The 18,491-nt window shown below is 45.4% G+C and overlaps 1 protein-coding gene across 1 annotated transcript; it reads left to right on the top strand.

Moving 5' to 3' along the window:
* The first annotated feature begins 2,653 nt into the window (after positions 1-2,653).
* On the top strand, positions 2,654-5,673 carry LOC125535655 (CBL-interacting protein kinase 2-like). Its single transcript, XM_048698728.1, has 2 exons — positions 2,654-2,951; positions 3,779-5,673. Exon 2 carries the CDS (start codon positions 4,108-4,110, stop codon positions 5,464-5,466), a length of 1,359 nt encoding a protein of 452 aa, XP_048554685.1. The 5' UTR covers positions 2,654-2,951; positions 3,779-4,107; the 3' UTR covers positions 5,467-5,673.
* Positions 5,674-18,491: the final 12,818 nt, after the last annotated feature.

Raw genomic sequence — 18,491 nt, 5'->3', positions numbered from 1 at the left:
GCCTCTGCATCTCTAGTTTCAAAGAAAAAAAAAAAAAAACGCACCTGCCTCTGTTCTTCCTTCCTCGAAGATGCCTCGCATCTGCGTCTGCATCGTCCGTAGCCTCTAATAATCGATGATCACAGACAACAGCCAGCCAGCTCGTCCTTAGTAGTCCTCAGTCGTCACGGCTTTGGCAACCGATCTGGACGAGCGAAGTGTCCAAGAAATTAATGGAACGATCGAGAGCCCCACGATTAGACCATGTCATCGGTGATAGTTAAGCTACTCCATACTTTGGTTAGTACGCCTACGCCAACACCCTCGCGTGCTAGTGCCGGTATACGTACCTACATGCCACCTCAAACTCCGTACCGCCGTACCGGTTGGCACGCAAGTTCTTCACCGGGTGATGAGCTTTGTTTTCCGACGCGGATGGGAGTGAAGATGTCTATTCCATGCTCGGACTGCCAACCAAATCTACCCCGTCAATTTTTAGGCCATGACCAAAATGTTGTTCTTCTCCGGATTACTACTAACTTGTTCCCGCATGTCAGGGCATCCTGCAAACTGGAGGCAAATCAGGGAAACTTTGTGGGAGTCGGTGCATCCACATGACGAACAAAAAGCCACCATGTACCCTTCTTCCTCTCCCCATTCGGATGACGGAACCCACTGTTAAAGATAATTAATTTGGCGGAAGGCTAGCATCTTAAAGGTGATTAGCATTTGTGCATCTAGGGGAAGCTTTGAAAATGACCAAAGGCATTTGGCAAAAGGTGTATTGGAAGGTGATTAGCACTTGGACCCTTTGGTGCAAGGTGTACTAGGAGATGATTAGCATTTGACGGAAGCTATGAAAATGGCACTACACATTTTGGCGAAAGGTGTACTTGATTAGCATTTGGCACGGTGTTTAGCATTTGGTGAAAGGCTAGCATGTACTGTAAAATGACCATCACTCCACTCAAAATCACTACACTTGCCGCTGCCGTTGCTATTTTTAAAATAATAATAACAATAATAATAATAAAAGGTAGATCTTTGAAGCATAGCATTGGATGACTCCATATCCGTGTTTCGGACGAGTCCGGAACAATCCGGGGACAGATACCATGTCCGTTTTAGACATCGACGTTGAAGATGCCATCAATGCTTCTTTAGCACCTCTAGTTCATTTTGCTAGCCAAAACATGGAAAGGCAACACCTCAAAAATTTGGCAGGGCAAACTTGGCCACAAAAAAAAATACATGGTACGGAAACCTCTTTCTTTCCCATAGTCGATGACAAACCGAAAAAAGAAAAGCTATTCTAGTGGAAAAGAGAATGCTTCTTTGAAAGTCCACTTCACCGAAAATATAGCTTTCCAATAATGAGGCTTGTGGTTGGGGGTAGCACCGACTGGACCGGAGGACAGGTGTGGGAGGCGATGAAGGACGTACAACATCATCATCACCACATTGCTTGGCCGGGCCGCGGGAGTGCACGCATATGTCTCATTGGCTCTCCAAAAAGCAACCAGCTCCGCTCTAGCCGCCTAGATAGTGCATATACTATCATTGCCGCCATGCCCGTCTGTTGGAAGGGGTCTCCCTGAGACGGATCGAGCATAGCAACAACGAACACATGCATGCATATCGTCGCATGCATATATGCCTCCGGTCTCTCGATGCCATGCATGGGCTGCAAGGCTCCAAGCGAGCCACCGGAATAATAATGCCACTATTCTAAGCAAGAACTTTACGGGCGTGGGAGGAGATTGGACGTTCGGTTTTCCGCTGGTTTTGTACGTTTGTTGGCCCTGACCGTGACGCTTTTGCGTGCCTAACTTAGCCGGGACGATGGGAGGTGGGCCTTTTACAGCCGGGCACGAGGAGGCGCCGTGCTTTGCTTTGGCCTCTTCCTCCCTCCTGCGCGCACCGCTGATGCGAATCGCCGGCCAAGCGCTGGGCGGTCTGCACATGGCTGGCCACGCAGGTGGACCATTTCGTACGTGTTTCGATCTCTCGCACGTGCTACGTAAATAAATAAAGTAATAAACTTGCGCTAATTTGGAGTGGTGACACTTCGTTTGGAGATCACTACGGCGCGACGGGCCATGGCATCATCGTGACCTCAGGCAAGCAGAGTAGGGTCGGGCCGTAGCACGCCGCAACGAACGTTCGCGGTATACATTGCCCATCTTTTACCCTTTTTTTTGCGGGCAAAATCTTGGACTTGTAACTACCTTCGATATCACTACGTGCTAGTAGTAATTTTGAAAGCTGGCAGATTATACCATAGGCGATCTGCGCGGTCACGCTCCAGCTAGAGCTCTAAATTCTACCGAAATTTACGGCCGCGAATCAAAAGTTTCCTTCGTCGCGACCCTACAATTATGGAGTAGCATCATGCACGCACGTAAAACAAGGGCCAGGCACGGGAACCATAAGAAACCCTGTTACTAGTAGGTTGGCCGCCGATGCAGAATGGACGGCGGAGGGCGGCCGTGGGAGGGCGCAACGGGCCGATCTAATTTGGTCCGTCCGTCGCAGCAGCGGACAGGCCAGCGCATTATTGGCGGGCCCCGCCGCGCGTAATTTTACCGGCCCACAGCGGCGGGCGGTGGGTGGGTGGAGGAATATCTCTCCTCTCCTTCTCTCCGCGAGAACGGATCCATCCATCCCTAGCGGGGCGGGGCGGGGGGTTGGCCGCCGCGGCGCGTATAAAGCGGAGCCGCCTCTCAAGCTGAACCTTTCGCTGCAATACACTCTCCCACCAGACTACCTCCCAACCCAAGGAGAAGAGCCGCAAATCTGCCACGACTCCGCCGTCTCCCAGCCCCGCCGCCCACGCATCCGCCTCCTCCCTCCCCCGCCGGCCTCCTCGTCTCGCGAGCGCCGCCGGTTCTTCGCGGAGGAAGGGAAGGGATCTACTCCACCGCCGGGGCTGTCGCCGCGGTCCCGTTCGCGTCGCGAGCCGCCGGGATCTGGTACGGGCTCGCCCACGCCTCTCTTCTTCTGTCTTTGGTTCCAGTGCAGTTCATCTGCGACTGCGTGTGCGCGAAACATGTGTCTAGCGGGCCGAAACATGTCGTCTAGGGCCTCGCCGATTTGGTGCGTGTGCGGTCTCCGAAACAATTTCTCCTCAGGAGTTCGCACTAGATTTCTCTCTACATACATGGTAGGGATAGTCGTTCTCCTTCTCCTGTTGTTCGTTCGTGCCGGATGACTCGTTCAGCTCCTTGGTTGGTGGTTAGATGCGCGTTTCCGGGTGCTGTCTCTTCTGTTTTGGCAGCGAGAAAGTTTAGGCGTGATAGGTTGGTTATGCGCGGAGATAAACAGATCCATCAGCTAGGTGCCATAGAAAGTTGGACAACCGCATCTGATTGCAGTCTAGACCCCTCTTAATCCGGCTATGGACAACCGAATCTGATTGCGGCTTAGACCCCTCTTAATCCGGCTAAGTGATGCATCTGGTTGCAGTTTAGACCCCTCTTAATCCGGCTAAGTGATGCATCTCGGTGCAGTTTAGACCCCTCTTAATAATCCGGCTAAGTGATGCATCTGGTTGCAGTTTAGATCCCTCTTAATCCGGCTAAGGGATGCAAGTTAGCTTTCGTTGGGAGTACTATATATGCTTGTGGTCCTGTATGTGGAAGAGATTTATTTTCCCATCTTTTGCAAACAGAGCAATCTTCTAATTTCGGAATTTTTGCCGCCTTCTGCATGTAGAAGAATCTTCTAGTTTCGGAATGATTTGTCCTCACTACCGATTGCTCTATGGCTAACGTTACGCCTTTACTTTCTTGATTGACAGTACCTGGATTTCAGCAAGGAGGAAACATCTTAGGGAATGCAGAAAGATGTGTTTGCATGCTAGAGAGCTACCTTGCGAGGGAATCGGCAGGGTAGCCGCCCCTGTTTCTGCTTTGATTGACCTTGATGACACCGCTTCACAGCAGCACACAACACACCTCTTCTTCCATGTGCTTCTGCACAATGGGGTTCGACGTGGCATCTCAACCATCATCTTAGATTACCACCTCGGAGGGGACGGTTGAGGTCATATACCACCCGCAGGCTCCCTTTGAAGGTCCGGGATCGCTGCTGCTGTTCTGTGTGCATAGCATACATCTGCCTGCCATCATGGGAGAGCAGAAGGGGAATATTCTGATGGGGAAGTACGAGATGGGGAAGATGCTCGGGCAAGGGACCTTTGCCAAGGTCTACCATGCCCGTAACATCGAGACCTCGCAGAGTGTTGCCATCAAGGTGACCGACAAGGAGAAGGTTCTGAAGGGCGGGCTCACGGATCAGATCAAGCGCGAGATATCTGTGATGAAGCTGGTGAAGCACCCAAACATTGTTCAGATGTATGAGGTCATGGCAACCAAAACAAAGATTTATTTTGTGTTGGAGCATGTGAAGGGTGGAGAGCTGTTCAACAAGGTTCAGAGGGGAAGGCTCAAGGAAGATGCTGCAAGGAAGTACTTCCAGCAGCTGATCTGCGCGGTTGACTTTTGTCACAGCAGGGGTGTCTATCACCGTGATTTGAAGCCGGAGAACCTTCTTCTTGATGAGAACAGTAACCTGAAAGTTTCAGACTTCGGTCTGAGTACCATTTCTGAGTGCAGAAGACTTGACGGGTTGCTCCACACATCCTGCGGCACGCCTGCTTATGTTGCCCCTGAAGTGATCAATAGGAAAGGCTATGACGGCGCTAAGGCTGACATCTGGTCTTGTGGGGTGATCCTCTTTGTGCTTTTGGCTGGGTATCTCCCATTCCAAGATAAAAATCTGATGAATATGTATAAGAAGATTGGGAAAGCAGAGTTCAAATGCCCGAGTTGGTTCTCTTCAGATATTCGAAGGCTTCTGCTAAGGATTCTTGATCCAAACCCCAGCACAAGGATCTCGATTGAGAGAATCATGGAACATCCTTGGTTCAGGAAGGGTCTAGATGCAAAACTGCTCAGATACAATTTACAAGCAAAAGATGCCGTTCCTGCTGCTGACATGACTGCGACTTCTGATTCCTTGAGCTGCAGCAACTCAGCAACAGAGGGCAAGGAACAAGAAGCAAAAAAGCTCGCCAACTTGAATGCTTTCGATATAATCTCCCTCTCAACCGGACTCGACCTCTCTGGTATGTTTGAGGACAATGACAAGAAGAGGGAGTCCAAGTTCACATCCACCAACTCGGCTTCGACGATCGTGTCAAAGATCGAGGACATCGCAAAGTGCATGCGACTGAAGCTCGTCAAGAAAGATGGTGGCATGTTGAGGATGGAAAGCTTCAAGGCTGGAAGGAAAGGTGTGATGTCCATTGATGCTGAGATATTCGAGGTCACCCCTGACTTCCATCTCGTGGAGTTGAAGAAGACAAACGGTGATACTCTGGAGTACCAGAAGGTCTTGAACCAGGAGATGAGGCCGGCGCTGAAGGACATAGTCTGGGCGTGGCAAGGCGAGCAGCAGCCGCAGCCGCAGCAGCAACCATGTTGAGAAGAACTGTGCCAAGTGCTACATTCATTTTACAACTTGAGGCAATTACCAGGCGTCCGTGTGTTTCTGTAATTTTTATTATCGTAAGTTTGTTATTCGTTTCCATTCCCCTAGTGATGTCTGTGTAAACTTCAGTTATCATCTTTTGATGAAGATTTATTTGAAAGCATGGTGTCTTCAGAACAGATGCCAAGTCTTTGTCCAAAAGGCTCTCCAAGGGCAGTGCGTTTGTGTATGGGAAATGTTGTTCACATCATCTTTTGCTCAAGAATTAATATTCACCTTGTTACTATTTAACTCTAACATGCATCATGATTAGATCCACTATTCTTGTGATCTGAAAACTCTAGAGGGTGACATATTAAAATCTTCTTTGGTGGGTAGCTAACAGACTTTACCTAAAGGCCGAAGAGATATGGTTTGTTAGACAGCATGCTATGGCCGTTGGCCCATAGACAAATTGAAAGCTTTGTTCTATGTAGCCACCTGCAAAAGGGAGGGGTGGGAAGTAGGGAGGGAGCAGTAGCATCATTTCACAGCTATGAAGATACTGCTACTGATTAAGAACAGCACTGTGCAGATCGCTGCGCAGAAGCACCTTAGGCGAGATTCGGGCATATTCCTCTGGTTGTTTCCTCCCTCGTGGGGTAGGAGGAAAGGAAAAGAAAAGGAAAAGCCGAAACCCCTCTTGCTTCACAGTTACTGTACAATCTTTATCAAGGAGAAATAGAGTTCCAGATACCCTCTTGCTTCACAGTTGCAAAGAGGAAAGCTTAAAGCAGTAGTTTTCATACTCTGCCAAGTGCAGCATTTTGCAATTTGAGAATTGTTGCAGGTGGCATTATTTTACAGTTACAAAAGCCAGCAAGATGCTGATTTTTTTTGTGAAATCAGCAAGATGCTGAATAAGATTACAGACTAAAGGCTGGTACAGATTGCTTGCTGCGCAGAAGCACCTGAGGCAAAGATTCGGGAATTACTGTAGACTGTAGTAGTGGCTTCCTCCATCTGTAGTCCAAAGTTCAGTCCACCTAACTGAATGATTGAATTGACCGGTAGGTGTGATGTGAGTGATGAACCTCAAGTTTTGGATTCATTTTCTTTTGCCTGTTCATATCCTCTAGCACTTTGGTTGAGATAAACTCGTCAGGTTTAATCTCCAGGGAGTTCAGGTAACATGTGGGAAGCTCTATTCTGACACATGGATGGACAATTTGTGCAGCTAGCATCAAAAGCTCCCCTGCTTGGCCTGACTCTTCCATCTCTTGCCAACAATCAATCCAGCATGGTTCGCCTGTTGTTTTCGCCATGGGTGAGCAGTGCACCACCTCCAAAACCCAACCAACGACAGTATCTATCCCTCCAGAACATTCTCCACTGAACGAACCGACCGGTGCGATGCAATACAGAGAGGGCCGGCTGATTAGCACAAGTTGGAGATGCAGACAAGGGCTCCGCTGTGGAGATGAGGCGATAATGGCGCTATCAGTTGCGTCGCCAGCGGTTCAGGAAGGCGCTTGCGGGTTCTGGCGCTGGGGCAGGGCAGGGCAGCAATAATTGTTGCATGTTTTGGGTGAAGTCTGAAATAAACCCTGAGATTATAGAGGCCGACGCAAATAAACCCTCACCTTCAAATCCATGAAGTTCGTACCCCATATTTACACATCCCAATCAATCCAAACCCCTGCATGAATAAAATCTGTTTGGTGTGATAGGAAAGGCCCGATCCCAGACGGGATTGATTTCAAGTGTCACTTACTACATGGGCCTACTTCTCATGTGCATCTCCTTCCTCATTCTGTTCGTCACAGATTTACTCCCCAGCCGATCCATCCGCACGATGCCAAGCACCAGCTGATCGATGCGGTGCAGCGGCGATCGATGGCAGTCCGGACGAGCTCCTTAGCAGCATGCTGCACCTAAGCAGTCCGGAACAAGCCGGGAAGGGCGAGAAGACGGCGGCTGTGATCCAAAACTGGCGGTTCACACTTAAAAAACGGGCGGTTCCGCTGAAGCCTTGAAGGTGGGCGTTGTTCGCATGTTGCTTCCTCTGCGAGATTCAACGGGATATGTGAGTACTAAATTAGTCCCGACGCTGGTCGCCGCATTGTTGGGCACGTCCCTGGAGGTTATGCTGATGAGCGTGTTCGCCACAGGGCGGTGACCATGAGCCGCTCCACGGTTCACAACACTGCTCTTGTACTCGACAAGGAACGTCAACAAGTCAAACTTCATGGCGGAGTAGTCCCGCCGCCATGCCTGTTGGCCTCTGATCTTGATCACTGCTGCCGCCAATGTAATGCATCAACTCGTCGATTACTTTTGGGTGCGAGCAACATGCGCGAGTTGGCTCAGTTTTTCTTCCGATGCCATGCCATGAGGGGCAACACGCACGTACAAAACTTGTGATGTATAGCTACCTACAGCCACCAATACAAAGCTATCGATTTCTTCTAGTGGCCATAACACACACGACACGAATGCGAGCCGAGGAGGAAGAGGAGCGCCTGAAGCAGTGTAGAGGAGAGTGGCAAGCAGAGAACGACCTTCTTGCTGAAGCACATCAATCATTAGGAAAATTTGCATCTGTCCATGGTAGAAGCATATAACACATAAGCAAAACCAGGCCTCCTAGTTTCTTCAAGGATTGGTTTAGGAAAATCACAAGCAAAGGAGGTGACGCACATGCATGGGGCTGGACGCTAGACCCCTACAGCTGCGGCAGCCCGCAAGGCCGGAGGTTGTCCGGCGTGTAGACATGACGGCCGTAGAGATCCATCTTGCATGGACGCATCTAGTAGCGCGCCCAGGTGGAGATAGCTAGCACACAAAACTAGTTCTCTATAGCTATCAGAGAAGTGAGTTCCTGGTCAGGATTATGCTTTTTCACGTGCGCCAAACATATCGATGGTTAGGATAGACCAGGATCAGAGAGGTCAGGGTATGGACTTCAGGGATTTAAAGGTGATGGTTCATTTGCGTCGGCCTTCATAATCTTAAGGTTTATTTCAGACTTCACTCGCATGTTTCAGTTGCTTTCAGGTTTCGGCCCAGGCAGATGCAGATGGAGGGGTCGCCCATGGCCGTGGGTGCCGTGCCTGGGTGGTGGCGGTGCAATGCGAGCCTCGGGAGTCTGGATGGTGGGAGGTGAGGAGGAGGACGCTGGGTGGTTTATTGGCTTGGTTGCGAGGCGCCCACCGTGAGGGGACGGGAGAGTCTTGGTGTTGCAAGCTACGGTGGCCATTGTGTGCGAAAGGTAGTTGTCAAGTTAGACATGGACCAGAGCAGCAGCAGCAGCTTCATTAGCGATGTTCTTTTTTAGGGCTCATTAGCCATGGATGAACCGATGAAGCAACTGGGAGCTCCGCCGGTTAGGAAAATGGGCGCTCACGTACCTCCCGTCATGGGCCGGCCAAAAATTAAGTGTTCTTTTAGGCCTCGTTAGCGATGGATGAAGCAACTGGGATTCGAACTCACCATCTGTAGTTTTACGTACAAACGCAATGATCACTTCGATTGTCGATGGTGAGGGGGGTCGTCGGATTCACATGTGGATCGTTTTTTAGGCTATCGTAGTTTAGGTTTTTAGGTTGTTCATCGTTTTTGCTTCGACGGCAGCGATGGCGGTGTTGAATAAAGTTTATTCAGATCCTACTCCAACGAGGCGATCGGTCCTGTGGTTAGGGATGGATTTGGAAATCAGTCTGTTCAAGTAAGGATGGCGTGGCGGCGGCGACATCCTCGTGGCGAACCTATGTCCTCGGGCTCCGCCGTTGCGACGGCGCGGAGCTTGGGAGGTAGTCCAAGAACGGATGCAGATTGTGGTCTGTATCGGCGGCATCTGGAAGATGGTGAATCGTGTGCTGGTTCGTGGTTCGTGGATGGCAAGTATGGTTTTCTCCTCCGGCGTCTTAGTCGTGTGGGGTGCCAGATCTGTAGTTCGATGGCGTGTTCAGGGTGTTGCCCCGGTCTGATTCGTTCAACGGTAATGATTTCGTTTTTGGTAAACCACTTTGGAGGTTCGCAAAGTTGCATATCAGCGATGGATCCGCTTCAAGCTTGAGTGTGAAGGTGATCCGTCATTGTTTTCTTTGGTGGCTGCTACGGTGGTTTCAGAGGCTTATGACGGGCTTTGGTGTCAAGTTCAAAGGTTTCTTCGGTCTTGATTGTACTTTTACTTCTCGGCTGTTGTTACTTTGTGCAAAGACTAGTGTCTTGCTGTTTTTTCAGTTTTGCCAGCTCGGTTTGTACATGGATTGTATTATGATTCTTATGATGTAAATGAAACATGTATTTGCAAAGACAAAACCTATGTGAAATATTATATCTTTTTCCATTTTTATAGTTTCTCCAATTCGCGGGTAGCCTCTGGTTTTGGGAAGCTTCTTGAAGCTTCTAACCTAGTTTTTCCCGGTTTGTTGGGCAGTTTTCCATCCAGTTCTTATCCTTTTTTCTTGTTTCATTTTTTTTCTTTTTTTTCTTTTTCTATGAACTTTATTCAAATTCAATGAACTTTTTTCTAAATTCGATGAACTTTATTCAATTTTGATGAATCATTTTTAGAAACTATGAACTTTTTCAAATTTCATGAACCTTTTTCAAAATTGATGAACTTTTTTTCCAAAATTCGATGAACTTTTTTGAGTTACGGTGAACTTTTTTCAGAATCGATGAACTTTTTACAAATTCATGAACATTTTTTTTAAAATCGATGAACTTTTTTTTTCTAATTTGTATCCATTTTCATTTTTTATTTTTTTAAGTGCTGTAGGAGAAAGCAGGGAGCGGAAAAAATCGAACGGAAGAAAAACTATAGCGAATGTGAGAACGAGCGAAGGAGTAGTGCCGAACGGGAGAACGAGCAAACGAGTAGTGGGCCGAGGCCCAGTTGGGATCCCTAGTGTGTAGGGCTCGACCAAAAGCTCGTAGCTCGTGAGCTTAACGAGCGCTCGATAGTTCGGCTCGTTAAGCTCGTAGCTCCCTTCTTAATAAATAGAGCCAACCATTGATTTCAGCTCGTTAAGCTTAACAAACTTAACGAATGAGCTAACGAGTTTCACGAGTATCATTAAGCTCGTTAGTAACAACATAATGCATATTTTCATTTTAGGTGACAAAAACTTTTAGCACGTCATCCCATCTATTCAATCTAATCGACATATAAGGCAACAAACTAGTGCATTTATTTGTGTGGTCACCATGTTTCATCTTAAAAGTAACACCTACACACTCATCATGTAGAACGTAACACATTATAATCTGTTAACGAGCGTTCATGAGCGCTCACGAGTTTAACGAGCTTCAACCGAGCCGAACCAAGCAGGGTTTTCTGCTCATTAAATTTAACGAGCTTAACGAGCCGAACCTTAACGAGTACAAACTTAACAAGTACGAGTTTAACGAGCCGAGCAGCTCGTTAATCCAGCCGTATTAGTGTGCGCCAACTATGTTTTCTGGCGCTGAAGGCGCCATACAGGAGCTCCTCTGGTTCGTTCCCTGATCGCTTGTTAAAAAGAAGGCGTTGGTTCTTTTCGTTTTTTTTCGGGTTCAATCATTTTACTTAGTTTTGAGTTCACTGGTCGTCGTTGACCGCACATCAGTTCAACATTAACCGTTGACTTTTCAGAAAAGGTTCACACGAAACATGAAACTTTTTCAAAAATCGCAATTAAGAAAAATCCTTGGAATCCAGGAAAAACCACAAATATTTTTGGAAAAAAATTCATATTTTTTTAAAAATTCACGAATTTTTAAAAAAGTAAAATTGAAATTGCAGAACTTCATAAACTTAAAAATAGTTCATCGAATTTGAAAAAAAAGTTCATCGACTTTCAAGAAATGTTCATCGGTTTTGAAAAGGAGCTCATCGACTTCAATTTTTTTTGCCAAAATTTTTAAAAAAATCATCGAATTTGAAAAACAATTCACCAACTTTTCTAGAAAATCATCAATTTTGATAAATATTCATCAAATTTGAAAAAAAAGTTCATCGAATTAGGAAAAAGTTCATTGAATGTGAATTTTTTTAACAATTTTTGAAAAAAGTTCATCGAATTTGAAAAAACGTTCATAAAATCTAGAAAACTTTTTATATCGAATTAGAAAAAGAAAAGGAAGAAAGAGGGCTAAGAAAGAAAAAGAAGAAAGAAAAATAAAAAATAAGAGAAGGAAAAGGAAAAGAAAGAAAGAATAAAAGTGGGAAGAACCTCTATGTGATCACATAACTCAACTGGCTCGGGTGGTTAGCGAGTGTTTCGCTGAAACCCCGCGGCGCGCGATGGAATCCATCTCAGTGCCTGGCTTTTGTATCAATTTACAAAAGGAAAAAAAATGAACATGGGCTTGCCCATTGCAGGGGAGGGGTGTGCGCCCTGTAGCATTAACTCTGTAAAGGACGCTACGGGCGATGTTTAGGGTTTGCCGAGGCAACATAAATTGTGTGGGCTATGTATCATTCTGCGCGAGAGCGTATATCTCGGTCGCTGTAACCGGGCCATAGTAGGATCATCAGCAACTCATGCCACTAAGACCATTCTTGACGGCCACAAACCGCCTCATAATGTGCAAAGGCCTATGTCTCGCTTAACTCTGGCAATTTCATAAGCCGTGGCCCAGTAGCTGAGAGTGGTGCACTGGAGCAAGCGGTATTAGGACAATCCATGCGGTTTTAGAAAAGGAAGACACTTGAACTTCGTCATGTGCTATTGATCCTTTTGAACCTAAATTCACATTGGCTCTTTTTGCCATACAACTTTTATTTTTCTGTTTTTAATTTTCTTTTTCTTTTTTACTAGTTTATCGGTTTTCTTTTCCGTATTTTTGATTTTTTTCTTTACTGTTTATTTTTTCATTTTCTTCTTTCATGTTTTCCTCTTTTTTTTCATTTTTTTAATACACGCTTCTATTTTTCAAATACATGTTCAATTTGTTTCAAATACATGTTAGTAACCTTTCTCATATACACAGTCTTTTTTTCCTTTACGGTTCATTTTGCCCATTTTCTTCATTCATTTTTCGCCTTTTTCCATTCTTTAATACACGTTTCTATTTTTCCAAATAGACGTCCAACATTTTTTAAATACATGTTAGTAACATTTCTCATATACATGTGACATGTCAAACATTTTTACAATGCACATCGAATATTTTTTGGAATACATAATGAACATTTGTCAAAAGAACATTGGAGTTTTTAAAATACATACTCAACATTTTTAAACACACGTTCAATTTAAAAAAAATTATTAACATATTCTAAGTGTCATAAACACTTTGTAATGGTATAAAGGTTTTTATAAAATTATGTGAATAAAGTTTTACATTTAATGAACTTCAAAAAAATGTCATGAATATAATTTAAAGTGTGTGAAGATATTTTTTATGCAATGAACATTTTTTAACAATTACCCGACCAAACATTTACCAATGGTAACCAGATTTTATAATGGCACGAACATATTTTTAAATATGTGAACATTTTTCTGAATGTCACAAAGATTTGTTTCTTTAATTGTATGAAAAACTTTCAAAATTGCAGAATCTAAATTTACATATTCATGAAAATCTTTGAATGTGCACCTAACATTTTAAAAAATAATTAAATTAAAATTTTAATATAAATATTTAGAAACATCGATAAAAAGGGAAGAAATGGAATAAAGCGAACATGCATCACACCGTGTTGGGGAACGTTGTATGGGAAACAAAAAAAATTCTACGCGCACCAAGATCAATCTAGGAGATAAACATCTATGAGAGAGATTAGATCTACGTACCCTTGTAGATCGCTAAGCGGAAGCGTTAAGAAACGCGGTTGATGTAGTCGAACGTCTTCGCGATCTAATCACAAGCTGTCCTACGAACTCCAGATCAAGTGCCAAACGGACGGCGCCTCCGCGTTCACCACACTTGCGGCTCGATGACGTCTCCTCCTTCTTGATCCAGCAAGAGAGGGAGGAGAAGTAGATGGGATCTCAACCAGCATGACGGTGTGGTGGAGATGATGGTGGAGCAATCCAAGCAGGGCTTCGCCAAGCGCTACCGTAGATGCGATCTGAGGAGAAAACAGAGTAATGGGAGAGGTAGGGCTGCCTCCAGGGCGTGGGAATTGGTCTGCCCAGCCCCCACGCCCCTCCCCAATATATATAGGTGTGTGGGAGGCCTGGGGGCGCAGCCCTAGCCCCTCCTCCATGGAGGGGAGGCGTCCAAGGGGGAGGAGTGCCCTCCAAGTCAAGTGGAGGGCCCTCCCCCTTAGGGTTTCCCTTCCCCTAGGCGCATGAGCCTCTTCGGGGCTGGTGCCCCTAGCCCGATAAGGCTAGGACGCGCCCCTACAGCCCTAGCCCGATAAGGCTAGGACGCGCCCCTAACCAGGTTTTGGAGGGACCCTTCCGGACCCCTCAGGAACCCTCTGAAACCTTCTAGAACCTTCCGGAAGCTTCCCGGTACAATACCAGTAAAACCCGAAACTTTCCCGGTAGCCAAAATATGACTTCCATTGTATAAATCTTTACCTCCTAACCATTTTGGAGCTCCTCGTGACGTTCGGGATCTCATCTGGGACTCCGAACAACATTCGGTCACCAACGTGAATATCCCAATACTACTCTAGCGTCACCGAACATTAAACAAGATCCAGATATAATGTTCATGCTCAACGCAGGCACTAAATAACAATTATTCAGGTTCATCACTAATCCCGACTGTAATCGAAGAGCGAGCGTGCCGAGGGCGATCACATCAACCTTGGAACCATTTCCCACGTGCATCGTCACTTCGTCCTTTGCCAGGCTCCATCTATTCCGTAGTTCCTGCTTTGAGTTGCAAATGTGAGCAACCGAACCGATATCAAATACCCAAGCACTACAACGAGAGTTGGTAAGGTACACATCAATAACATATATCATATATACCTTTGTTGATGTTGGCCCCCTTCTTGTCGGCCAGATACTTGGGGCAGTTCCGCTTCCAATGGCCAGTTCCCTTACAATAGAAGCACTCAGTCTCTAGCTTGGGTCCAGCCTTGGGTTTCTTCACAGGAGGAGCAACTGCTTTGCCACCTTTCTTGAGGTTTCCCTTCTTTCCCTTGCCTTTCTTGAAACTAGTGGTTTTATTCACCATCAACACTTGATGATCCTTCTGGATGTTTGACTCAGCGACTTTCAACATCGCGAACAGCTCGGAGACTGACTTGTTCATCCCTTGCATGTTATAGTTGAACACAAAGCTCTTGTAGCTAGGTGGTAGCGATTGAAGAACTCTGTCAGTGACAGCCTCTGGCGGGAGCTCAACTCCCAACTCAGCTAGACGGTTGTAATACACATACATTCTGAGTATGTGCTCACTGACAAACCCGTTCTCCTCCATCTTGCAGGCATAGAACTTATCGGAGGTCTCATACCTCTCGATCCAGGCATTCTTCTCAAAGATAAACTTCAACTCCTGGAACATCTTATATGCTCCATGACGTTCAAAACGCCTTTGAAGTCCCAGCTCTAAGCTATACAACATGGCACACTGAACTATTGAGTAGTCATCAACTCGCGACTGCCAGGCGTTCACAACATCCACAGTCGCTGGAGGGGCTGGCGCACCAAGCAGTGCATCAAGGACATAAGCCTTTTGGGCAGCCGTGAGGATAATCCTCACATTCGGGCCTAGCCCACAAAGTTACTTCCATCATCTTTCAGCTTAACTTTCTCTAGGAACGCATTGAAATTCAGGGGAGCTACTACGCGTGCCATTGATCTACAACATAAATTTGCAAAGGCAACTTTAGATATTGTTCATGATAAATGAGTTCAGTTAATCATATTTCCTAAGAACTCACACTCAAATCAACATCCCTCCGGTTGTCCGAGTGTAACACGATCCAAATTCACCAACCCAAGTCCGATCATCACGTGAGATGAGGTGGTTTCAATAATGAACACCTCTATGATGATCATATCTACTATATGACCCGTGTTCGACCTTTCGGTCTCTTGTGTTCCGAGGCCATGTCTATACATGCTAGGCTCGTCAAGTTTAATCCAAGTGTTCCATATGTGCGAAACTGGCTTGCACCAGTTGTATGCAAACGTAGAGTCTATCACACCCGATCATCATGTGGTGCTTCGAAATGACGAACTTTCGCAACGGTGCACACTTGGGGAGAACACAATTTTATCTTGAAATTTTAGTGAGGGATCTCCTTATAATGCTACCATCGTCCTAAGCAAAATAAGATGCATAAAAGGATTAACATCACATGCAAATCATAAGTGACATGATATGGCCATCAACTTGTGCTTTTGATCTCCATCCCCAAAGCACCGACATGATCTCCATCGTCACCGGCATGACACCATGATCTCCATCATCGTGCCACCATCGGGGTTGTCATGCTAACCATGCGTCTACTACTATTGCTACTGCTTAGCGATAAAGTAAAGCATTACATAGTGCTTAATGATTGACACGCAGGTCATACAATAATTAAAGACAACCCTATGGCTCATGCCGGTTGCCGTACGCATCGACATGCAAGTCGATATAAACTATTACAAACGTGATCATCTCATACATCAAATACATTTCATCATGTCTTTGGCCATATCATATCACACATACCCTGCAAAAACATGTTAGACATCCTCTAATTGTTGTTGCATGTTTTACGTGGCTGCTATGGGTATCTAGCAAGAATGATTCTTACCTACGCAAAGCCACAGAGGTGATATGCAAGTTGCTATTTAACCTTCTGCAAGGACGCCTTCGTCAAATCCGATTCAACTAAGGTGGGAGAGACAGAAAACCGCCAACCATCTTTATGCAACAAAGTGATACGTCTCCATTGTATCTACTTTTCCAAACACTTTTGCCCTTGTTTTGGACTCTAACTTGTATGCTTTGAATGAAACTAACCCGGACTGACGCTGTTTTCAGCAGAATTGCCATGATGTTGTTTTATGTGCAGAAAACAAAAGTTCTCGAAATGACCTGAAACTCTACGGAATATCTTACAATAAATAATAAAAAATCCTCGCCAAAGATGAAGACCAGGGGGCCCACACCCTTTCCATGAGGGTGGGGGGCGCGCCCCCTCCCTAGGGCGCGCCCCCTACCTCGTGGGCCCCCTGGAGACCTCCAGACTCCAACTCCAACTCTATATATCTGCTTTCGGGGAGAAAAAAATAAGAGAGAAGATTTCATCGCGTTTTACGATACGGAGCCTCCGCCAAGCCCTAAAACCTCTCGGGAGGGTTGATCTGGAGTCCGTTCGGGGCTCCGGAGAGGGGGATTCGTCGCCGTCGTCATCATCAACCATCCTCCATCACCAATTTCATGATGCTCACCGCTGTGCGTGAGTAATTCCATCGTAGGCTTGCTGGACGGTGATGGGTTGGATGAGATTTATCATGTAATCGAGTTAGTTTTGTTAGGGTTTGATCCCTAGTATCCACTATGTTCTGAGATTGATGTTGTTATGACTTTGCTATGCTTAATGCTTGTCACTAGGGCCCGAGTGCCATGATTTCAGATCTGAACCTATTATGTTTTCATCAATATATGAGAGTTCTTGATCCTACCTTGCAAGTCTATAGTCACCTATTATGTGTTATGATCCGTTAACCCCGAAGTGACAATAATCGGGATACTTACCGGTGATGACCGTAGTTTGAGGAGTTCATGTATTCACTATGTGTTAATGCTTTGTTCCGGTTCTCTATTAAAAGGAGGCCTTAATATCCCTTATTTTCCATTAGGACCCCGCTGCGACGGGAGGGTAGGACAAAATATGTCATGCAAGTTCTTTTCCATAAGCACGTATGACTATATTCGGAATACATGCCTACATTACATTGACGAATTGGAGCTATTTCTGTGTCACCCTATGTTATGACTGTTACATGATGAACCACATCCGGCATAATTATCCATCATTGATCCAATGCCTACGAGCTTTCCATATATTGGTTTACGCTTATTTACTTTCCCGTTGCTATTGTTACAATCACTACAAAATACCAAAAACATTACTTTGCTTTCGTTACTCTTTTGTTACCGTTACCATAACTATCATATTACTTTGCTACTAAACACTTTGCTGCAGATACTAAGTTTCCAGGTGTGGTTGAATTGACAACTCAACTGCTAATACTTGAGAATATTCTTTGGCTCCCCTTGTGTCGAATCAATAAATTTGGGTTGAATACTCTACCCTCAAAAGCTGTTGCGATCCCCTATACTTATGGGTCATCAAGACTATTTTCTGGCGCCGTTGCCGGGGAGCATAGCTCTATTCTTTGAGTCACTTGGGATTTGTATCTGCTGGACACTATGAAGAACTTGAAAGACGCTAAGACAACAATTTATCCCTCAACTACGAGGGGAGGTAAGGAACTGCCATCTAGCTCTGCACTTGATTCACCTTCTATTATGAGTAAGCTTGCGACACCTAAACCTGCTTCTGCTATTCGTTCTGATATGTCGCATGTTATTGATGATGCTACTTCTGCTATACATGATACTTATGATGAAACTACTTCTATGCTTGATACTACTGTGCCACTTGGTGATTTTCCCGAGGAACGACTTGCTAGGGCTAGAGAGATTGAAAATATTGAATCTGATTATGATGATGAAAGTGATGATGAAGAATCACTTGTTATTCCTGAGGGTTATTTATTTGATCAAGAAGCTTCTTTAGCTATTTTAGCTTGCAAAGATAGATATGAACTCAAAAGATTATTAGCTAAATGGAATAAGCAATCTCTAAATGCTAGGATGAAACCTGAACCTGCTTTTGCTACTTCACTTATCTGTGTTACTGATAAGGATTATGAATTCTCTGTTGATCCTGATATAATTACTTTGGTTGAATCTGATCCTTTTCAGGCTATGAATCTGAAACTGTTGTGGCACATCTTACTAAATTAAATGATATAGCCACCCTGTTCACTAATGATGAGAGATCTCGCTACTTTTATATCCTTAAAATATTTCCGTTCTCATTAAAGGGTGATGCTAAGATATGGTTTAATTCT

This window comes from Triticum urartu, chromosome 2 (genome assembly GCF_003073215.2).
Source record: "Triticum urartu cultivar G1812 chromosome 2, Tu2.1, whole genome shotgun sequence".
In the NCBI taxonomy this organism is placed as follows: domain Eukaryota; kingdom Viridiplantae; phylum Streptophyta; class Magnoliopsida; order Poales; family Poaceae; genus Triticum; species Triticum urartu.
This window is presented reverse-complemented; position numbering and strand designations above follow the sequence as displayed.

Bases quoted from the DNA above. Each gene is read 5' to 3' on its own strand.
- LOC125535655 (XM_048698728.1), top strand. From the start codon at position 4,108: ATGGGAGAGCAGAAGGGGAATATTCTGATGGGGAAGTACGAGATGGGG.